Source organism: Anomaloglossus baeobatrachus, chromosome 3 (genome assembly GCF_048569485.1).
Source record: "Anomaloglossus baeobatrachus isolate aAnoBae1 chromosome 3, aAnoBae1.hap1, whole genome shotgun sequence".
Taxonomy (NCBI): Eukaryota; Metazoa; Chordata; class Amphibia; order Anura; family Aromobatidae; genus Anomaloglossus; species Anomaloglossus baeobatrachus.
This window is the reverse complement of record NC_134355.1, coordinates 394,851,300-394,874,118: the sequence shown is the minus strand read 5'-3', so window position 1 is coordinate 394,874,118 and position 22,819 is coordinate 394,851,300. Positions and strand designations below refer to the sequence as shown.

Sequence of the window (22,819 nt, the reverse complement as noted above, 5' to 3'; positions counted from 1 at the left end):
TTTGAAAAATCCGAGGAATTTCCGCGAAAAAATCGTGGCAAATTCCGCGAATTTTCCACAGCGCGGGCACATAACCTAAGGCTGCATTCACGCGTTGCAGGGTTTTTGCCATAACGTTTGGCCACAGCCTAAATTGTTTGATTGTTGATCACAGTCTGCATTTTATGCAGGTAGGGAACAATTACTGTATTTTATTTATCTATGATATAGACTATAGAGAAGTGAACGCAGGGGTTACGGGACAAAATATGACCAGGAGAGACAGCCCAAACTTACTTCATTAGGTACAGAATGTATGACCTTTAAGCTATCCTAAAAGGAAAGTAGAGGCAAATACTCAGTCACTAAAGTATGTAAAAGTACAGATTAAAGAAGGAACCAAAAGTGCAGAAACCCTAAATAGAGTTCATAAAGTCCTCAAGTGAGGAGTGAATGTCTCAAGTCACCCACAATGACTACGTAGTCAACAGTCAGGTGAAGATACTTTATAAGATAAGTCCATGGGAAGGTTCAAAAGAAATCTGGTTATTTTTTGGAGCATTTGGCAGTGTTGTTGCTTGAAAATACACTATAGGTTTCTTAATTGTAGATTTTAGTCTCAATTGTCCTACACAAGCAGTCCGTTTTTTTACACCAGCATCTGTTAATAACTGACAAGACCATTTCTTATGCTGTATCCGAAAAAAAAAAAATGGATACTATACTGTGGATCTGTGCAATATCCAATGTTTACTTAATGTGCACCCATAGACTAGAATAAGGGAGCCTCATCCGACATATGGATGCCGTGATTTTTTTCTGACTGAATCAGGAAAAAAACAAACTAAACTAAAACCACTCATCTGCACTGCCTCATTGAATTAACATTGATTCATTATCCATTTTTTCCAGACAGTACTTGGACTCAAAATACACCTGTGTGAACTTGGCCTCAGAGAAACCTGTCAATCAACTAAAGAGGCACTGGGAGAAGTGGCCGGACTAGTCTAGTCCCAGGCCATAGTCCCTGAAGGGATCTTTAAAGGACAGTATATGTTTTCTGAAACACCGGAGAATTTCCAACAATAATATACCAGGTTGCAATCGTGCGGCCAGACTCTGATTCATGCTGGTCGTGGTTTGAACAGCATGAATCGGGCGATAGGAAATCCATTAAGGGGAACCTACTGGAGTAAACATTCTTACAATATACAGAAAAATTTGCGATACTTACATATTTACATATGTGACCTAGTTGCCTGGTATCTAACTGCACGCAACCTCAGATCCTCACAAGATCGCCTTCTTTACTCCCCTCTTCCTACAATCGCATACAAGATTTCTCCCGCGCCTCTCCCATACTCTGGAATGCTCTACCCCAGCATATCAGACTCTCACCTATTGTGGAAAGCGTCAAAAGGAACCTGAAGACCCACGTCTTCCGACAAGCCTACAACCTGCAAAAACCCTCATACCAGTACACCACTGCACAACTAGCCCTGTCCTCACCTACTGTATCCTCACCCATCCCCTGTAGACTGTGAGCCCTTGTGGGCAGGGTCCTCTCCTGTCCCAATCTGTTTAGTAGTTTTCATGATTATTGTACCTGTTTTTTATGCTTTTCACTTGTAAAGTGCCATGGAATAAATGGCGCTATAATAATAAATAATAATAATAATAATAATAATGATAACATTACCTTAAATGTGCCATTGTCATTCTTCATAAAGGACACCAGAAAAATGTCCACAGGTAAAAGTGCAGACGTGATCAGAGCAATAGCCAGGGAAAATATTGCTGTGATGGTGGACACCGCTTCACTCTCCTGACAGCTCTGGTATTTTCGGATGTAAATCCAACAAAAAGCCAAAATCGCCTAAAATGGAAATGAATCATTATTAGTTGAAAATGCAGTGCACTTATAAAAGGGTTTTTTGTGGGCTAAAAAAATGGAAGAGAGTCTTTATTCTGTCACAGTTGAAGTGTACCTACATTAAAAATTACAGACCTCTCCATTCTTTGTAGGTGGGAAAACGTGCAAAATCGGCAGTGTGTCAAATACTTATTTTCCTCACTGTATGTATGTATACACACACACTACAAAAAGTTAGGGATATTTTGTTTGGGTGAAATTTCAGGATGACGCTAAAATGCCCTTTCAGGTGAACTTAATGTGACCTTCTCTAAGGCTGCTTTCACACCTCCGGTTTCTGCAATGCGGCACAATCCGGCACTTTGCAGGAAAATCGCAATCGTTTTTTTTTGCTGCCGGTTGCGTTTTTTCTGCATAGACTTTAATTAGTGCCGCTTTGTGCCGCAAGGCCTTGCGTTCCATCCGGTTTTTGCCGCATGCGGCAGATTTAGCCAATGCGGCGGCCGGATGGAACGTTGCCTGGCACGTTTTTTCGTGCGGCAAAAAAAAACGCATCGCGCCGCATTCGGCCGATGCGGCGCATTTTTCAATGCATGCCTATGGCGGCCGGATGTGGCGCGATGCGGCAATAACCGCATCCGGCCGCCGCATGCGGTTTTTGCCACTGCGCATGCTCCGTAGCATGCCGCAAGCGGCAAAAACCGGACTGGCCGCAAAGTAAAAACTTATGCAAAGGATGCGGTGTGTTCACCGCATCCGTTGCATAGCTTGCACAGCCGGATTGAACCGCAGAGCTCAAGCCGGATGTGTGAAAGCAGCCTAAGGCTATGTGCGCACTAGAAAAGTGATTTTTCTCAAGAAATTTTCTTGAGAAACTTCTGTGAGTTGAAGATTACCGCAACTGCGGAAAAAAAACGCACCAAAACCGTGGGAAAAACGCATTCGTTTTTGCCGCGTTTTTTTTATGCTGAACTGCAATAAATAATATAGATAATAGATAGATAGATAGATAGATAGATAGATAGATAGATAGACAGATAATGGATAGAGGGAAAGATGGATAGATGAATAGATAGATAGATGAGAAAGACCTTTATAATGTTCCATCCCCCTGCATATTCTAAGCTGGCACCCTTTAGTGACTTTCATGTGGCACTAAAAGGGTGCCTAGCCTTGTATTTAGCCAAAAAAATAAATAATTAAAAAAAAAATGACATGAGGTCCCCCATCTTTTGTAGCCAGCTAGGGTAAAGCAGACGGCTGCAGCCTGCAGACCACAGCTGGCAGCTTCACCTTGGCTGGTAATCCAAAACAGAGGGCACCCCACGCTGTTATTTTACATTAAATAAATAATTTAAAACAAAACACGTGGGGTTCCCCCCACATTGGATCACCAGCCAAGGTAAAGCGGACAGCTGGGGTCTGATATTCTCAGACCAGGGAGGTCCACTGTTATTGGACACTCCCCAGCCTAAAAATAGCAGGCCGCAGCCGCCCCAGAAGTGGCGCATCCATTAGACGTGCCAATCCTGGTGCTTCGCCCCAACTCATCCCGTTGCCCTAGTGCGGTGGAAAACGGGGTAATATATGGGGTTGATGCCAGATGTGTAATGTCACCTGGCATCAAGCCCTGGGGTTAGTGATGTCACGTGTCTATCAGATACCTGACATCACCAACCCAGTCAGTAAGAAATAAAAAATAGACAACAAAAAAAGTTTTATTAGAAAAAACACTCCCCAAATTCCCTCGTTCACCAATTTATTGACAAGGACAATCAAATCCGGGTCCGGCGTAATCCAATAGGGGGGGGGGGGGGGGGTCCCACGGTGATCCATACCATAGTCACTGTCCCAGTCAGTGAAGAACAGAATGTTCCCCATTGGCTGGGAGAGTAATGCAGTGACCTCAGCGAACATCAATAGGTCAGCCCAGGTCACTGCAGGGGATGCCGAGCGCTGCTGTCATGAGGATAGATGAGATCATTACCTGCTGTGATGATCTCCTGCAGTCCTGCCATCAGCACTGTCACTGACTTCTATCCAGGCTGCGTTGTCAGCAGTATCGTGAGAGCTCGTGACGTCACCGCTAGTGACAGTCTCGGGCCGCGGGCATAGACGGCAGTGACAGTGCTGACGTCAGGAGGCAGGAGATCGTCACAGCAGGTAATGATCTCATCTCACATCCTGACAGCAGTGCTCGGCATCCCCGCAGCTGCACGCACTGCTGTGTGTCAGTGTCTGCCTGCGCTGCAGGGTGACAAGCTGCTGACACTGCGGGCAGACACTGACACACTGCAGGGCTGGCAGCGGCGGGGCCGGAGCGGGACACAGACTGCATGGGCACCTGGAGGTCACACGGAAGTGCTTCTGTGCGGCGTCCAGTGAGTGTGACATCTGGGTTTACTCTGCTCCGCTTTCTCTTCTGTCATAATGACATCACTTCCTGCAAAACCGCAGCTGGCAATAAGCATTACCGCAGGTAAATTGCAGCTATACCGGGGGTATACCGCACATCATTTGCTACCTGCGGTATACCCCCGGAATTTCGCGATTACATTACAGTGAATGGAGTGAAATACCGGGGGTATTCCGCAGGTACCTGCGGAAAAGAAGTGACATGCACATTTTCTCAAGAAATTTTCTCAAGAAAATCTTCACAAAGAATTTTCTTGAGAAAAAAAACGCAGCGTGCGCACAGCTATTTTTTCCCCCCATAGGTTTTGCTGGGAAATGTCTGCAGAAAGATTTGAAACATTTCTCAAGAAATTTCCGCAGCAAAACCGCGGGTAAATCCGCGGGTAAAACGGCCTAGTGCGCACATAGCCTAAACGTTTCAATGCATATGTCCAATTGTTCAATGTTTCAGTACTTTTTGCACAACTTGCTGTTCTCCAACAAGGAGCTTAATGGCAAAATTCACAACAGGTGTTTGAGCCATAAATTGCCTAATAAATTCCGGGGTTCAATTAGAACTAATATTCAAATCAGTCCTCCTCATCATGCTGTTCACATTTTGACAAGACAAAAAGACTGACGGCACTCCCTAATGTCGCGGGCGGCGGAGGGCGCTGCGCTCACCACGCTTGGGTCCGGCGCTGCTGCTGCTGCTCGGTGGCTCGAGCGGTGGGCTGGATCCGGGGACTCGGGCGGCGCTCCTCGCCCGTGAGTGAAAGGGGAGTAGTTTGGTTTGGGGATTTGGTCCGTGACACCACCCACGGGCTGTGGGGAGGTTGGACACCACCGCTGCTGTTGACGGGGATACCGGGAGCGATGGCAGGGAGCAGCTGGGATGTTGTTTCCCCCTCCGTGGGTAGGGGTTGGTGGTCCCGGGGCCCGATGAGGTGACGGCGAGTCAGAGTCGGGCAAGGTGCAGGGGGCGCTTGGACTGCGCAGCGCAGTGCCGGACGGCACGGTTGTACTCACTCAGCCACAAATGGATGCAAGTCTCTGGTAAAACAAACGGCTGGATGGACGGGTCCTGCAGCCGGCTGCTGTGGTTTCTCCTGGACGGTTGGTGGTGGCTGCCTTTCCCTACACCTTTTGTGTATCTTCGGTCCCGATGGCATCCCACCGGTAACCCACTCCCCAGCGTGGATATGTGCCGGAGGAGCCCTTTTGCCCGCAGACTCTGGCCCTGGGAACTCTAGCTGTGGCGGTAGCTGTATTTCCCTTTTGCTGTTTGGACGGTTGCCTTCAATCGGGTCTTGGCTGTTTGGAAACCCCTGGGGTTCCGGTCGCTAACGGATTTGACCTGTTTAACGGCAACTCCAAGCCTGGTCGGGGTCCGCAGGCCCTGCCAGTTTGTGCTGGCTTCACTTCGCTCCCCGGTTCGGTACCGGCGGGCCACCGCCCGTCCCCGGTCCTACGGTTCCGCGTCGATCCTCCTCTCCTGCAGACGGCCACCACCATCTGCCAACCTTGCTCTTGGTGCCCGGGCCACGTACCCGGACACAGTCAGTTTGCTCCTCTACTACCACTTTACTCCTCACTCTTTGACCTCCCTAACTGATCTGACTTCCTTTCCCGCCTCCAGGACTGAACTCCTCAGTGGGTGGGGCCAACCGCCTGGCTCCACCCCACCTGGTGTGGACATCAGCCCCTGGAGGGAGGCAACAAGGATTTGGTGTCTGACTGATGTGCCTATCTCGGGGTGGGGGTGTTGTGTTGTAGTACCTGTGACAACCTGGCTAGTCCAGGGCGCCACATTCCCCCTTGGTTAAATGCAGACCGTCCGCGGGCTGCCCATCCATCACCGGTTTTATTTTTCACTGAAAAAGGTAGAAAAACATATGAAAAACATTCAACAAAGCATTTTTATGAATCTTCCCTTAACGGGAGGCACTGTACTTTAACGTTACAAACGGTAGACATATTTATTAAAACGGATGGCTTCTGCTCTCCCACCCAAACAACCTGGCCCTGATGCTGCCCCTAAGAAGTGGGCAGCACCCCTTGACCCCAGTCCAGATCCAGGCTGCCCGAGCGGGAACGGGTACGGTGTGTCGCACCCTACGGTCACTTCAGGGGACCCCACGTCCATGGGGGACCCCTGACCCCCGGAGGATTCCCACCGGTTACTGTAGTGGCGGGCCTGGGCCATCACTTTCCTCCAGGCCCATCCTCCAAATCAGCCTCTCCGGAGGCGGCAATGGAATCATGCCCAACATATTTACATTTCCACTAGTTTGTGGTTGCCCTGCTAGTTCTCAGGCATGTTCATAAGCAGTTTCTTATGCACGGTACAAAGGGTCCCTACGGGGACTACTTGCCGGCAACGGCCGGTTCAATCACAGTCGACAATCAGTTAACATCTTTGGTTGATTACTTTCATCATTCATTTACTTATTCACACACTCAACGTATCACACCCCTAAATGGTAGTTTCCCTGTACCTAAGCGGGGGTCGAACTAGATTGGGACGTGTGGACCTTCGGGGCCCAATGTCAGTGGTGACAGGCAATGGGGCAGAGGGAACAACTGCTCGTGGCACTGTCCTGGGACGCTCTGGTGCTTGCCCCTCTTCTTAACCATGTGTAAGTTATGGGTTCTTAGGGTCTTTTTCATGTGACTGGCTTTTTTTCGGCGATCCCTATCCGGCATAAAACGGACATATGCCGATTTGGCTACACTACTTTATGTGTCCAGCCAGGGTGAGGGCGCCATACTTGTTGGTCATTCTGTGACTTTTTGTTATGTTTAGCTTGATATTTGGCAAATCTCTGTCCTGCCTTATAGATTTATGCTGATTGGGCTACATAGAATTACGGTTATTATCAAGACAGAGATGCCATAGTCACTAGCCAGCCATCTATATTCACTTATGACCCTTTGTCCCTTCATGCTTATTTGGGGTGTTATCACCTTTGCTCTCCCATTTATGTGTGGTAATTCACCTTTTTCTCTATGTAAGCACCGTATATGTACCTTTTCTACACTGATCGTAACGATTTTAATATAATATGAATTTTGTATAATAAAAATTTGGATATTTTTGCAATAGCCTTGTAAGCTCCATTTTTTCTTCTTCTTAATATTATGTGCCATATGGAGTGGCGTTGATTCTTAATGCGAGATGTGCCTTGGTTCAATGTTCTTGTGTCTCATGATTCCTTTTCCGGTCTATCGTGTGGGGCAGGCGGAGACATAGGGGAGCTGGGCACAGGTGCATCCCTGGGCACTGGCTCATCGTCGACTACTTCCATCTCTTTTTCATCCACAGGTTGTGGGAACAGTATCACTGGAAGAATCACTGCGCCGTTCTGCGTAGGCCAATCTGCCGGGAAATCGCCCATCATGGTGTGGATTACCCCCTTTTCCTTCTCCCCAGCCGGTCTGGGGACCGGAGCTTCAGTCGCCACCCTCAATGGTGGTGGGCACCTATTCAGGTGGTCCCTGGAAACCGTGGCCGAAGTCTTCTCCTGGTCACGACTGATCGGGTAGGCCTTCCCATTCTCCCATTCGGTGGGTTGTATAACATACGGGGTCTTCTCCCATTGATCCTCCAGCTTATGGGTTCTTCTCTTTCGCTTCAATACTACATCCCCAGGCTGGAAGGGACCTGCAGGCGCCTTCCTGTTGAAGCACTGCTCCTGCTGTCCCCGACTCCGGCACAAGCTCTTTTCTACGTATTCTTGGACCTGTCGGTACTGCGCCCTTCGCCGAGTGTTCCATCCAGCAGTCAAAGGGAGTGCTTCTGGGGCTTCCAAACCCATCTCTAGGTCCACTGGCAGCCGACCGGGCCGAGCTCTCATCAGGTATGCCGGTGTGCATTTCGTAGAGCTGGAGGGGATGTTGTTGTACATATCGACCAGGTCAGGTAGCTTTTCTGGCTACAGGTTCCGCTCTTCTAGCGGTAATGTCTTGAGGAGACCCAGGACCAGGTGGTTCATCTTTTCACACATGCCATTGGTTTGGGCATGGTAAGGCGTGGTCCGAATTTTCTTGTAGCCGTACAACTGGCAGAATTCTTGAAACACCTCCGCTTCAAAGGCCGGGCCCCGGTCGGTAAGCACCCTTTCCGGGTACCCGTGCGGTCGACAGAAATAGACCTGGAATGCTCTAGCGGCGGTACGGCCGGTCAGGTCCTTGACTGGGACAACCACCATAAATCTTGAATAGTGGTCTACAATGGTCAGAGCGTAGGTATACCCACTTCGGCTAGGGGTGAGCTTCACGTGGTCGAGGGCGACCAGCTCCAGCGGCTGATGCGCAATGATTGGGTGCAAAGGGGCCTTCTGGCTGGCCTCGTCCCTTCTTCTCAGTGCACAGGGACCACATTCTCGGCACCAGGCCTCCACAGACTCCCGCATTCCGCTCCAGTAGAATCGCTCCCTCAACAGCATCTCCAGCTTCTTCCACCCAAAGTGCCTGGCACCGTCATGGTATGCCTGCAGGACAGTGGGCACATTAGCCTGGGGAATCACCAGCTGGCGAACCTTCTCATGGGCCTTCGGGTTAATCAATTCCCGATACAGCTTCCCCTGGTGCAGGTACAGCCGGGCTCGTTCTCTCCACAGTCGTTGGGCCTCGACGGGGGCGGCAGGGTCTATTCCAGCGAAGCCCTGTTCCACCAGGGTCTTGACCAAGCGAACAGCAGGTGCCTGATTCTGGGCTTCTTGCCACCCTTGACTGGGCAGCGGATCTAGGTTCACCTGTTGATGGACATGCAACTTCTCAGCCAGCGGCCGGTGAAACGCAGGCAACTCTATTTCTTCGAGGTCATCATCATCCGGCCCCTCTCCCGACAGGTGGGGCATCCGAGAGAGTGCGTCGGCATTAGCATTTGTACGGCCGGCCCGGTACTTGATGGTGAAGTCGTAATTAGCCAGCCTAGCCACCCACCGCTGCTCCAATGCACCCAGCTTAGCTGTATCCAGATGGGTTAGCGGGTTATTGTCCGTATAAGCGGTGAACTTGGCTGCCGCTAGGTAATGGCGGAATCGCTCGGTGATGGCCCACACCAGTGCTAAGAGCTCGAAAGAGCTGTAGTTCTCAGGGTTCCTTTCCATAGGTCGGAGCTTCCAGCTAGCATAAGCGATCACCTTCTCTCTTCCGTCCTGGACCTGGGATAAGACTGCTCCCAAGCCTACGTTACTGGCATCGGTGTAGAGGATGAATGGGAGACTGTAGTCGGGGTACGCCAGGATTTCTTCCCCGGTCAAGGCCGTCTTCAGCTGGCGGAAGGATTCTTCATGTTTTTCTTCCCACGCCAACGGGGTTCCAGGGGGCCTACCACCCTTGGTCTGTCCCACGAGAAGGTCTTGCATGGGGGCGGCCATCTTCGTGTACCCCTTAATGAAGCGGCGGTAATAGCCCACCAGACCCAGGAACTGCCTCACCTCTCTCACCGTGGTCGGTCGCGGCCAGTCCTGAATGGCAGTGATCTTTTCGGGATCTGGGGCGACGCCTTCCGCGCCCACCACATGTCCGAGGTACTGCACCCTGGGCTTCAATAGATGGCACTTGGAGGGCTTCAGTTTCATCCCATACTTGGCAAGGGACGCGAACACCTCCGCCAGGTGCTCCAGGTGGGCCAGTGTTCGGAGGGCATGGGCTCTACCATGGCTGGATAATCCCGTCCCTGGGGACCTACCGCTGCCCTACACCAGATCATCTCACTCCTGGGAGGCACAATCAAAGGGGCCGCATCCATCACTCTCACTCCCCCAATCTCCCCTCCTGTTGAGTTCACTTGCTGCGGATACATCAAGGCCCGGATCTCACGCTGCACAGCCCTCTGTCGGCCTCCCGCTGCTGTGGCGGCCAGCTGCCGCAGTAGGGTCAACACCTCACTCATGCAGTGCTCCATCACATTAGTCCCTAGCACTACCTTCGGGTTATGATCGCTGGGTTCATTCATTTTCACAATCATTCCCTGGTGCTGCAGTTCAGCCCGTCCCACGGTCATGGCTACTTGTTTGTACCCCACTTGGGTCAAGGGGAGTCCGTCGGCTGCGACCAGCGTCATGCTACCGTCTGGAGGGGCAAGTTTATCATTTCCCCAATACTGATGATACAGTGTGTAAGGTATCGTGGTTACCAGGGATCGAGTGTCTAGGAGTGCCATCAGCGGGATGCCGTCCACTGCCAGAGGGATGATGGGCCGGGCTCCAATGTACCGGTCCCGCCAGTCGGGGGGGACCACTGGGTTCTACTCCTGAGGATTGGCCCTTGGCCCCAGGGGTTGTTCGTTTAACGGACACAGTCAGGAGTAGTGGCCGGGCTTGCTGCACCTGTAACAAATTTGAGGTCCTTACCGTGAGTCATTGGCCCTTCTCCGCTGCATCCAGGGGACGTCCTCCGGGCTGTCGGCGAGCTGCATCCTCCCCGGGGGCTTGGGTCTCGTCGGAGGCTGGAGTGCGGCGAGGATCTTGGCAAGGTCTCCATCCATGCGATGGACCTGGGCAGCCAGCTCCTCCATCATTCCGCCAGGGGCTGCAGGCGCCGAGGGAGCTGGGAGAGAAGGGGCTACCACGATGGGAGCAGTCTCAGCTGGCCATGGGGCCGCTTCCGGGACGTCGGATGCTGGGGGTTGCAGAGCTTTGATGGCCCGTTCTTTCAGCACAGCAAAGTCCACATTAGGGTGTTCTAGGGCCCACAGCCGGAGCTGCTTGCGGTCTTCCGGGGATCCCATCCCCTGCACGAACTGCTCGACTAGCATTTTGTTGCTGTCTGCATCACTAATGGCATCCACCCGCTTCAGTGTGCGGAGGGAAGTTTGCAGGCGCAAGGCATAGTCTCTAATACTGTCTGCAGGCCGCTGTCGGCATTGATAAAACTGCATCCGCAGCTCGGCTTCGGTGCGGGTCTCGAAGGCAATCTGTAGCTTTTCAAAGATGGTGGCCACGGTCCAGGTCTCCGTCTCCGTCTCCTGCTCATCCGCGCCGGTTAGCTGCCCCAGAATACCGCTGCACGTTGCTTATCGGTCAGGGGATATAGTTCTAGGACCGGGTTAAGCTTTTTCCGGAAGACCTACAAAGCGTCAGGCTTCCCGTCGTACTGCGGCAGCCAGGTAGCTCCGGGCACATAGGGCAAGGAGAACGGCGTCACCTGGGCAATGGCGGACGCCGCGGCCTCCCCTGCTCGTGTGGCCGGAGCACAGCCTGGCCCATTCTCATTCACGGGCGCGGCTGCGACCACCGCTCCTCCAGCGGCCTCGTCGGGCGCAGACATTTTGTTTCCGCCCCCCCTTGGTCTTTTCTGAGCACTTCCTCTTCAGGGGCGGAGCTTCGGCTTTTGCGCCTCCACTGCTCGAGAAGATGCTCGAGCGGGAAAATCTTCGCGCCCAAGAAGGCGGCTTCTGAAATTTTTCGGCCGGACACCGCCGGAGGGGCACAAGGCGCACTTCTACCAGCCGGCAGAACGGTAAGATCCTGTTCGTGACGCCAAGTTGTCGCTCGGGTCCGGCGCTGCTGCTCGGTGGCTCGAGCGGTGGGCCGCATCCGGGGACTCGAGCGGCACTCCTCGCCCGTGAGTAAAAGGGGAGTAGTTTGGTTTGGGGATTTGGTTCGTGACGCCACCCACGGGTTGTGGTGAGGTTGGACACCACCGCTGCTGTTGACGGGGATCCCGGGAGCGATGGTAGGGAGCAGCTGGGATGTTGTTTCCCCCTCCGTGGGTAGGGGTTGGTGGTCCCGGGGCCCGGTGAGGTGACGGCGAGTCAGAGTCGGGCAAGGTGCAGGGGGCGCTTGGACAGCGCAGCGTGGTGGCGGACGGCACGGTAGTACTCACTCAGCCACAAATGGATGCAAGTCTCTGGTAAAACAAACGGCTGGATGGACGGGTCCTGCAGCTGGCTGCTGTGGTTTCTCCCAGACGGTTGGTGGCGGCTGCCTTTCGCCGCACCTTTTGTGTATCTTCGGTCCCGATGGCTTCCCACCGGTAACCCGCTCCCCAGCGTGGATATGTGCCGGAGGAGCCCTTTTGCCCGCATGTTCTGGCCCTGGGAACTCTAGCTGTGGCGGTAGCTGTATTTCCCTTTTGCTGTTTGGACGGTTGCCTTCAATCGGGTCTTGGCTGTTTGGAAACCCCTGGGGTTCCGGTCACTAACGGATTTGACCTGTTTAACGGCAACTCCAAGCCTGGTCGGGGTCCGCAGGCCCTGCCGGGGTCCGCAGGCCCTGCCGGTTTGTGCTGGCTTCACTTCGCTCCCTCCCGTCCCCGGTTCTACGGTTCCGCCTCTCCTGCAGACGGCCACCACCGTCTGCCAACCTTACTCTTGGTGCCCGAGCCACGTACCCAGACACAGTCAGTTTGCTCTTCTACTACCACTTTACTCCTCACTCTTTGACCTCCCTAACTGATCTGACTTCCTTTCCCGCCTCCAGGACTGTGAACTCCTCAGTGGGTGGGGCCAACCGCCTGGCTCCACCCCACCTGGTGTGGACATCAGCCCCTGGAGGGAGGCAACAAGGATTTGGTGTCTGACTGATGTGCCTATCTCGGGGTGGGGGTGTTGTGTTGTAGTACCTGTGACGACCTGGCTAGTCCAGGGCGCCACACTAACATGCTGTCTGAACAGGTGCATTACTGAGAATGACATATAATGACCCCGCCAAAAAAATCTTATATTTCCTTAAGCAGTAATTCATCTCTATATTCTTACTTTCATGGTTTGAATGCTTTAGCATTTCAGAGTTCAACTGTATTTTTTTTTGTCTTTTTCTGTTCATATTTTGACATCATGAGACCAAGACGACACATAGCAACTGATGAACAGCACCTCACCATTGTGAGGCTTCAAGCAGGATCTTCTCAGACAGACGTTTGAGCTTAAAGTGTCGTCAGCAGGTAACAACAAAGATATAGAGACTGGAAGAGTCACAGAAGAGCCTAGAAGTAGACATCCTTTCGCCACATCCTACACTGATTACAGGCACGCTGTGAACAATGCCCTACAGAACCAGACGATGAATGCTGCACAACTCCAGGCACATTTAAGGGGGTGAACGGCTTCCAAATGTCATGCCAGACCATTAGAAACTGTTTATATCAGCATGGTCTGTGTGCTAGACAAACTGCAAGGGTACCTGACCACACCAAAAGGCACAGGCATCATCATCTTGCCCTAACCAGGGAGCATCTACGCTGGACGAGGGGTCAGTGTGCCTCAGTGCTCCTCACTGATTAAAGTCAAATCATGCTGAGTAGAAATTATGGCCATCAACAATAGTAGAGACATTAAGGAGAGCGCTATGCATCAACCACTGTTGTCACCAGACGAGCCTTTGGTGGTGGTAGTGTGGGCAAGTATTTCTAGTCAATACAGAACTGCCCTACACTTTGTGATTAGTACAGTGACAAGCTCCTACTACTTGAGTAACATCATTAATCCAGTCATTGTGCCTCTGCATGAACAACACAAACCTAATTTCATCTTCATGGATGACAAGGCTACCTCAAATGGAGTGGCCTGCACTTTCTCCAGACATTAATCCCATACAAAACCTATGGGATCAGCTGTTTCACCGTGTAGAGGTCCATAACTTTGTACCCCAGAACCTCAATGACCTGAGGGCCGCCCTTCAAGAAGAGTGGGATGCCATATCTCATCAGACAATAACTCAACTTGTGAACAGCATGAGATGTCGTTGACAAGCTGTAATTGATTCTGAAGGCCACATGATAAATTATTAAGACTGATAATTTTGGGGGTATACCCACCACTACTGTTGGCTTTTGTTTCAATAAATTGTTTGAGATGAGGAAATTACAATTGCATGCTTCTACTAAGGCTGGTTTCACACTACGTCTTTTTAACATCCGTTGAAAACGTTATTTTAGCGGAAGTACGGATCCAGTGCAAATGCGTTTTCATTTCAATGCATTTGCAATGGACTCGCGTTAACATGCGTTCACCTGCGTTTGCGTGCGTTATAGTGCGGATCCGGTGACTTGCAGTTTTTTAACATGTTTCAAAAACGCTACTTGTAGCGTTTTTGAGCTGCGTCAAAATACTGCAAGTCACCGGATCCTGACTAAACAGCACGCGAACGCAGGTGAACGCTGGCGTGCTGATAGACAGGATCCTGCTTTTGTACTGAGCATGCCCAGAAAGTACTGAGCATGCCCAGAACCAGTCTCGCGTGATCTGTCTCTCTCCTCCTCCCTCCCTCACCCTCTCTCTCTATCTATGTCTTTCCCCCTTCCTCTCTCTCCCACCTGAGAGCTGCGGACACTCGTAACCAAGGTAAATATCGTGTAACCACTTCTCTTAGTTACCCGATGTTTACGTTGGTTATGTGTGCAGGCAGCCCTGCTCCTAGCAGCTGCAGACACTCGTAACCAAGATAAATATCGGGTATCCAAGGCCGATGTTTACCTTGGTTACCAGTGTCTGCAGCTGTCAGAAGCCGGCTCCCAGTCTAGTTCCCCTCACTCCCGATCACATGACTCCAATGCCCGCCCCTAAACATCCAGTGCAGGATCCTGCAAAATAACAGATGCGTTTGCATACGTTATTTGCTGTAAAAGCAGGATCCGTATTTCCGCTAAAATAACGTTAAGTACGGATGTTAAATAAACGTAGTGTGAAACCAGCCTAAAATGCCCTACTTTCATGATTAAATATCACTGTAGCGTGCATGAACTATTTACGTTTTCCATAAATTTCCCCCCGAGAGCCAAATATCCCTAACTTTTTGTGAGTAATGTACGTATATACTGTACATATACACAGCGCACAGACAATGCCATCTTACAGGCCTGAAGACCGTTAAAGGTGTAGTCGAAATATTAGAACCTTCCTAGTAAACACATATTGACTTTACTGACAGATAAAACACAATTTGGCTTTTATAGTCGCTCAGCTTCGTACAATGCTGAAACTAAATGTACAGACTCAATATTTTTAAATCATAAGCAATGATAATTATAGCATTGTAAATGGCCAACATCAGTACCAAAAAGATGAATAGAAGCTTATGACAAAATAAATTGCATTTTACAATACGCAATATAATTACTGAAATCACTAAAGATACATTAGCGGATGCCTGAAATCTCAATTTAAAAATCACAACAGTTAACGAAATAAAGACCATTAGCTTCTTCTCTGTCATTTATTCTGCTTTTACACGTACTTTAGCAATAAAGCCGCTCTGAGATAGTGTTTCCACTTTATTAAAGAGGCTTTGCTCCCACCGTAGATCGCCGGCCCTGTTCGGATCACGTTTTTGCCCTAACTTTAGGATTTAAGCTGGCAAATCTCTAAAGGGTCCCATAGTACACGGTTCGTGGACATTACTGCTCAGAATGTGGCCATTATGGACCAGTCTGTGGGTGACGAATGCCACTGTGGGCTTCTGTCCCAGCCTTCATTGAACACCTATGCTGGCATCTTTTCCTGGGGGAAGCCAGCAGCACAATGTGAACATAGCCATATAGGTTCAAATTCATGCCATTTTCAGATGGATTTTTTTCCATATTAAAAACAAATGTGTTTGTCAACTGAAATTCACGCCAGGAATCCATTGTGATTTTTTTTTTCCCCTATGCCATCAATGTCACAAAACTATTCTAAAGCTTGTCTGGATTTCCCATTCAGATCGGGAAGAGTAATCAGAGTACATGTATAGATCGGATCCGGTAGCACATCTGAAAGTAGCATATTTTATGCTACTTTCAGATGTGCTACCGGATCCGAAAATAGCCGATTCCACCACTAGGTAACTGATTTCATATGGAGTTTTTTTGTTTTATTTTTTAACCTGGATTTCGAAGTGGATTTGCTTTAAAATCACCATTTAAAAGCACCACTCCAATGTTTTGGGGGGAGTTTTGTATTTCATCGCCAGAGTGGTGCTTTAACCCCTTCACGACCATGGACGGAAAGATCCGTCATGGTGCCCTGGGCCTTAACGACCAAGGACGGATCTTTCCGTCATGGCGTAATCGCGGCACCGGAGTCTCCGGTGACTGCGATCGGTTAACACAAACCACAGATTCAGGGAGGAGGGGACCGGTACCTGACCTCAGAAGGGGTGGTGCCTCCTCCCCGGACCTACGGAGGCTGTGATTGGCTGACGAACGCCGCTCAACCAATCACAGCCACTGTAATGTTACAGCCACTTAAAGTGACTGAAACATTGAAATCCAGCCCTGGCCAGTGCAGCTATAGCACTGGCCATTGGCTGGAGCTGGGTGACCTCACTGGATCACCCTCCCCCAGCTCCAGTAACTCTGATTGGAGAGATTGGCCTTGTGACCGCTGTCTCCAATCACAGTGGACCTGTTGCCGGTGACCGCCCCATCAGCTTCACTTCCCGTTCCCTGGCCTGCAGCACAGTGAGTGTACACAGTGCAATGGCAGGTCGACAAGCTCCGGTCCCATGCTTTTATGGGACCGGAGCATGGGACCCTGAAGTTGCCGCGCTGCCATTGCACTGTATGAAACCGGCCTCCCAATCCGCCGCTGCCCTCCGCGATCTGCCACCCGCACCCCCACCCCTCGTATCTGCTGCCCGCACCCTCACCCCCACACCTCCCGATCCGCCGCTGCTCTCTGCGATCTGCCACTCGATCTGCTGCCCGCACCCCCACCCCCACACCTCCCGATCCGCCGCTGCCCTCTGCGATCTGCCACCCAATCTGCTGCCCGCACCCTCACCCACACACACACCTCCCGATCCGCCGCCGCCGCCCTCCATCTGCCACAGTGCCACCGGTACCCCCCCGATCTGCTGCCTGGCCCCTTTCCCTCGTGATCGGCTGCCAGTCCCCTCACCTCCGTTATGTGCTGCCAGCCCCCTCCTCCGTTATGTGCTGCCAGCCCCCTCCTCCGTTATGTGCTGCCAGCCCCCTCCTCCGTTATGTGCTGCCAGCCCCCTCCTCCGTTATGTGCTGCCTGGCCCCGCCCCCTCTCCTCCGTTATGTGCTGCCCGCTCCCCCCCACCTCTCACCCCCGTGATCGGCTACTTGGCCCCTCCCCTGTCACCGCCGTGATGTGCGCTCCCTCCCCTGTCACCGCCGTGATGTGCGCTCCCTCCCCTGTCACCGCCGTGATGTGCGCTCCCTCCCCTGTCACCGCCGTGATGTGCGCTCCCTCCCCTGTCACCGCCGTGATGTGCGCTCCCTCCCCTGTCACCGCCGTGATGTGCGCTCCCTCCCCTGTCACCGCCGTGATGTGCGCTCCCTCCCCTGTCACCGCCGTGATGTGCGCTCCCTCCCCTGTCACCGCCGTGATGTGCGCTCCCTCCCCTGTCACCGCCGTGATGTGCGCTCCCTCCCCTGTCACCGCCGTGATGTGCGCTCCCTCCCCTGTCACCGCCGTGATGTGCGCTCCCTCCCCTGTCACCGCCGTGATGTGCGCTCCCCTCCCCTGTCACCGCCGTGATGTGCGCTCCCTCCCCTGTCACCGCCGTGATGTGCGCTCCCTCCCCTGTCACCGCCGTGATGTGCGCTCCCTCCCCTGTCACCGCCGTGATGTGCGCTCCCTCCCCTGTCACCGCCGTGATGTGCGCTCCACTCCCCTGTCACCGCCGTGATGTGCGCTCCCTCCCCTGTCACCGCCGTGATGTGCGCTCCCTCCCCTGTCACCGCCGTGATGTGCGCTCCCTCCCCTGTCACCGCCGTAATGTGCGCTCCCTCCCCTGTCACCGCCGTAATGTGCGCTCCCCTCCCCCTGTCACCGCCGTGATGTGCGCTCCCTCCCCTGTCAGCCCCGTGATCTGTGCTCCCTCACCTGTCACCCCCTTGATCTGCTGTCCGCTCTCCCTCACCTCTCACCCCCGTGATCTGTGCTCTGCTCACCTGTCTCCTCCGTGATCTGCACTGCGCTCCCTCCCCCACCTCTCACCTCCCCCAATCTGCTGCCTCCTTCATCTCCTGTGATCCAGCTGCCTAGATCCATCCTGTAGGGTAACTATCCCCAATCTCACCTCCACTCCCCTTCCCACCCATCCCCCCCCCATGCCCCCCTCCCCCCACATCCTCTGCCGCTCCTGCATCCACCGCAAATCTCTCCCATCCGCCCCCACCCTATCCCAGCCGCCGTCTCACAATCACAGATGCTCCCTTTATATGCCGCTGCCCCCCCATCTGCCGCCCCCCCATCTGCCGCTGTTTTTTTTTTTTCTATGCCATGGGGGTCTAGTTTCCAAAATGGGGTCACATGTGGGGGAGCTCCACTGTTTCGGCAAACGCAACATGGAATACGCTAATTATCCCAGACAATTTTGCGTTTGAAAATTCAAATGACGCTCCTTGCCTTCCAAGCCCTGCTGTGCGCCCCAAACATTTTATTTCCACCACATATGAGGTGTCTGTGTACTCAGGAGAAATTGCACAATACATTTTATGGTGCAATTTTTCCTGATACCCTTGTGAAAAAAAAAGCTACCTGGTTGAAGTAACAATTTTGTGGTAAAAAAAAATTTTATTTTCACGGCTCAACTCTTAACTTTTGTGAAACCCCCAGAGGCTCAAAGTGCTCAATAAACATCTAGATAAATTCCATGAGGGGTCTAGTTTCCAAAATGGGGTCACATGTGGGGGAGCTCCACTGTTTCGGCACCTCAGCGGCTCTCCAAACGCAACATGGTGCGGCTAACGATTCCAGCTAATTTTCTGTTCAAAAAAGTCAAATGGCGCTCCTTCCCTTCCGAGTCCTGCCGTGCGCCCAAACAGTGGTTTTTCGCCACATATGAGGTATCTGCGTGCTCAGTAGAAATTGCCCAACAAATTTTGGGGGTTCATTTAATCCTGCTACCCTTGTGAATATGCAATATTTGAGGCTAAATTAACATTTTTGTTGCAAAAAGTAAAATGTTCATTTTTTGCTTCCACATTGCTTTAGTTACTGTGAAGCACCTGAAGGGTTAATAACCTTCTTTAATGTGGTTTTGAGTAGCCTGAGGAGTGCCGTTTTTGGAATGGTGTCACTTTTGGGTGTTTTGTGTCATGTAGACCTTTCAAAATCGCTTCAAATGTGATGTGGTCCCTAAAAAAAGTGGCTTTGTAAATTTTGTTGTAAAAATGAGAAATTGCTCATAAACTTTGAACCCTATAACTTCCTTAATTTTTTTTTTTTTTTCCCAAAATTGTTCTGATGTAAAGTAGACATGTGGGAAATGTTATTTATTAATTATTTTGTGTCATATGTCTCATTGGTTTTAGAGCATAAAAATTCAAAGTTTGAAAATTACAAAATTTTAGCGAAATTTCCGTTTTTTTCACAAAGAAACGCAAAAAATATCGGCCTAAATTTACCACTAACATGAAGCCCAATATGACACGAGAAAACAATCTCAGAATCACCGGGATCCGCTGAAGCGTTCCAGAGTTATACCCTCATAAAGTGACACTGGTCAGAATTGCAAAAAATGGCCTGGTCTTTAGGGTCAAAATAGGCTTGGGGGCTGAAGGGGTTAAATTGACGTCCCCTACCTCCCGTATTAGCGCTCGCTCACACAGCTTTATGACTCGGACCAGTGTTACCTGATATATTAGCGGTTAGCACTCACTCTAATCCTACACTTGGGGCAGTGCGACCAGCATTTTTTTCTCATGCTTATTCGTCATGACAAAAAAAAAAAGCGATTGGCAGTGTATATTGGATGGCGTGCACCCATTCAAGTGTATGGGTGCGTGTTAAACATCAGACTGCACTGACGTCATCGGATTACAGTCCAATATACGCCGAGCCAGGCAATGGAGAAGATTGAGAGATTAATCTCTCCATCTTATCCTCACCTGTGAGAATCGGAGCACAATGAATGACACACTTGCAGCAAGCTTGGGGTTGGGTATCATTAGTATATCGCATCAGATGCGCTTTGTATGAGGGAAAGGTCAAGTGCTATACTCTAGTGTGACCCGGGCCTTGTATTCAACCTCCAGCGACTTCACCTTTTATAGCCACCACACCGGTCAGTCTCCTTCAGGTTTGTGACCTGCCTCCACATCCAGTGTTTCATGGAGCTGCATCGGAGGTCACAAATTAATACAACTTTATGAGAGGCTTATTCTTGCTCTCAAAGTTGCATTGGTAACTTGTGATGTAACTTCCAACCAATCAAAAGTTACAGTCACAAGATGGCGCCGTAAGACCGAAGCAGCGCTGAAAAAGCATAAAAAAAGCCGGAGAGCAAGTATAATGCTAGTGGCACAAGACTTACATTTAAAGCGCCACACCAGCGGTTTCGGTTTTCTCAGTGGTGCTCTAAAACACACTTTGATGTGAATTTTAATGAATATCAACTTCAAAATAAGCAGGAAAAAAAAAAAAAAACTCAATGTGAACACACCTTCAACGTATATTCACATATATTTTTTACATGGCTTTTGCAGCAGATTCTGCTCCAAATTCACATGATAAACTGGTTCACATATTCTATGAATGAGCGTCTATTGATTTCAATGGTAAGACATGCCGGTAGCTCACAAGATACTGTTTCTCCAAGTGGAAATAGCAGCATGGGATCTTGAGGTGTTTGCGCAGCTTGGCAAACAGAAGTGCAAAGGTCCTGTCATAGGCCCTGTTCACATGTACGCGTCTCCAATCCATGTGAAACCATGCGTACCCATTATAACCTATGGGGCTGCTCACAAGTCATGTTTTCACAGACCACATGTACCTGTGAACCACAAGGTCAGATGTCTGGGGGTTTTTTTCCGGCAGATTGGATGACAAAGGCCACTACAAGTCTATGGGTCAGTGAAAACCACGTGTAACACATGGATGGTTTCTGTGTGCTGTATACATTTAACATTGCAAAGTATAGAAGAAGCTTCATTACTCATTTATTTATCTATGTCGAAAAATCACTGATGACACCAGTGCTGGTTTTTCATGTACATGCTTTATACACCCGTGTGAAAGAGGCCTAAAAGGCGCACACGCAGCAGAGAACTACACTACAGTTAAAAAGTTTTGGTCACACGGACAATTCTGTCTTTTCCATGAGAAATCATACTTTTATTTATCAAATGAGTTGCATAGTGAATAGAGAATATAGTCCAGACATTGACTAGGTTAGAAATAATGACTTTTACTTGAATAATAATTAGTCAGCTAAGCAAAAGTATAATAGAAAAGGTGGTGACGATTAAAACGTAGCTTTTAATCGCCTATAATAAAATTTAGAACACACAACAAGAATTGGTTGTAAATCCAACCATAAAATAATTAGGGCCCAAATCAGGCTCCTACTATTATAGAGATAGGACAAACGGAGACGGTAGGGGAATACCCCCCACCGTGACCAAACTCGCAAACGGCGACAAATAGATTATTACGAGTGTCATACAAAATTGCACACCAATATGTACTGCACTTTAGTCCACAGAATAGTACTGGGCTTTTTAAGTCTGCATTATTACACATAGTTACCGGAACCTTTAATCCGGTCCCACTAATAATGATACAGAAATGAAACTGTTGTCCTATAGAAGGGGGGGGGGACTCAGCCTCACAATACGCCTCAAAATGGCAACAATCTGACCTTAACGATGTTCTAAGACCTCCCGACGCGTTTCTTAGTTTACTTAGTCATCAGGGGACTGTGGTCAAGAAACAAAGGCTTCAGTTTCATATGGGCTTCCTGCATGGTGTGTCAGGTCATGGCTAGAGACTCTAATGTACTTGTCTTGTTGCTCAGTTGTGCAGCGTGGTTTCCCACTTTTTTCTACTCTGGTTAGAGCCTGTTTGTGCTCTCATCTGAAGGGAGTAGTACACACTGTTGTAGGAAATCTTCAGTTTTCTTGGCAATTTCTTGCATGGAATATCCTTTATTTTTAAGAACAAGAATAGACTGTCGAGTTTCACATGAAAGTTCTCTTTTCCCGGCCATTTTGAGAGTTTAATGGAACCAACAAATGTAATGCTCCAGATTCTCAACTAGCTCAAAGGAAGGTCAGTTTTATAGCTTCTCTAATCAGCAAGACTGTTTTCAGCTGTGCTAACAAACTTGCACAAGGGTTTTCTAAACATCCATTAGCCTTCTAACACAATGTACCATTAGAACACTGGAGTGGTGGTTGTTGGAAATGGCCCTCTAAAACACCTATGTAGATATTGCATTAAAAACCAGACGTTTGCAGCTGGAATAGTCATTTACCATATTAACAATGTATAGCGTGTATTTCTGTTTAATTTAATGTTAGCTTCATTGAAAAAAAAAAAAAAAGTGCCTTTCTTTCAAAAATAAGGAAATATCTAAGTGACCCTAAACTTTTGAACTGTAATGTACATTAGAGATCATAGGATCCTATGCCTTCTAATAAATTTGTACTTCACAACCAAAAAAGATCTGTCCCTTCCTGTTCTGCCGACCTCTCTGGGGGGACACGTAGAGCAAACCATGGAGGAAGGCTATGTTCACACTACAAAAATGATTTTTCTTAAGAAAATTTCTTAAGAGTGAAGGATTAGTGCACCTGCGTTAAAAAACGCACCAAAAACGCACCTGCGTTTTTGCCGCGTTTTTGGTGCGTTTTTACCGCTGTTGCTCCCTGCGTTATTGTGCCGAA

At 50.0% G+C, this 22,819-nt stretch overlaps 1 protein-coding gene across 2 annotated transcripts in view; it reads right to left on the bottom strand.

The window, feature by feature from the left end:
• LMBRD1 (LMBR1 domain containing 1) overlaps positions 1–22,819 on the bottom strand; it is a 298,140-nt gene that overhangs the window by 269,225 nt on the left and 6,096 nt on the right. For both annotated transcript variants that reach the window (XM_075338441.1, XM_075338442.1), the window contains exon 2: positions 1,679–1,855. In XM_075338441.1, coding sequence (XP_075194556.1) covers positions 1,679–1,855 — 177 coding nt within the window. The remainder of the gene's footprint in view (positions 1–1,678; positions 1,856–22,819) is intronic.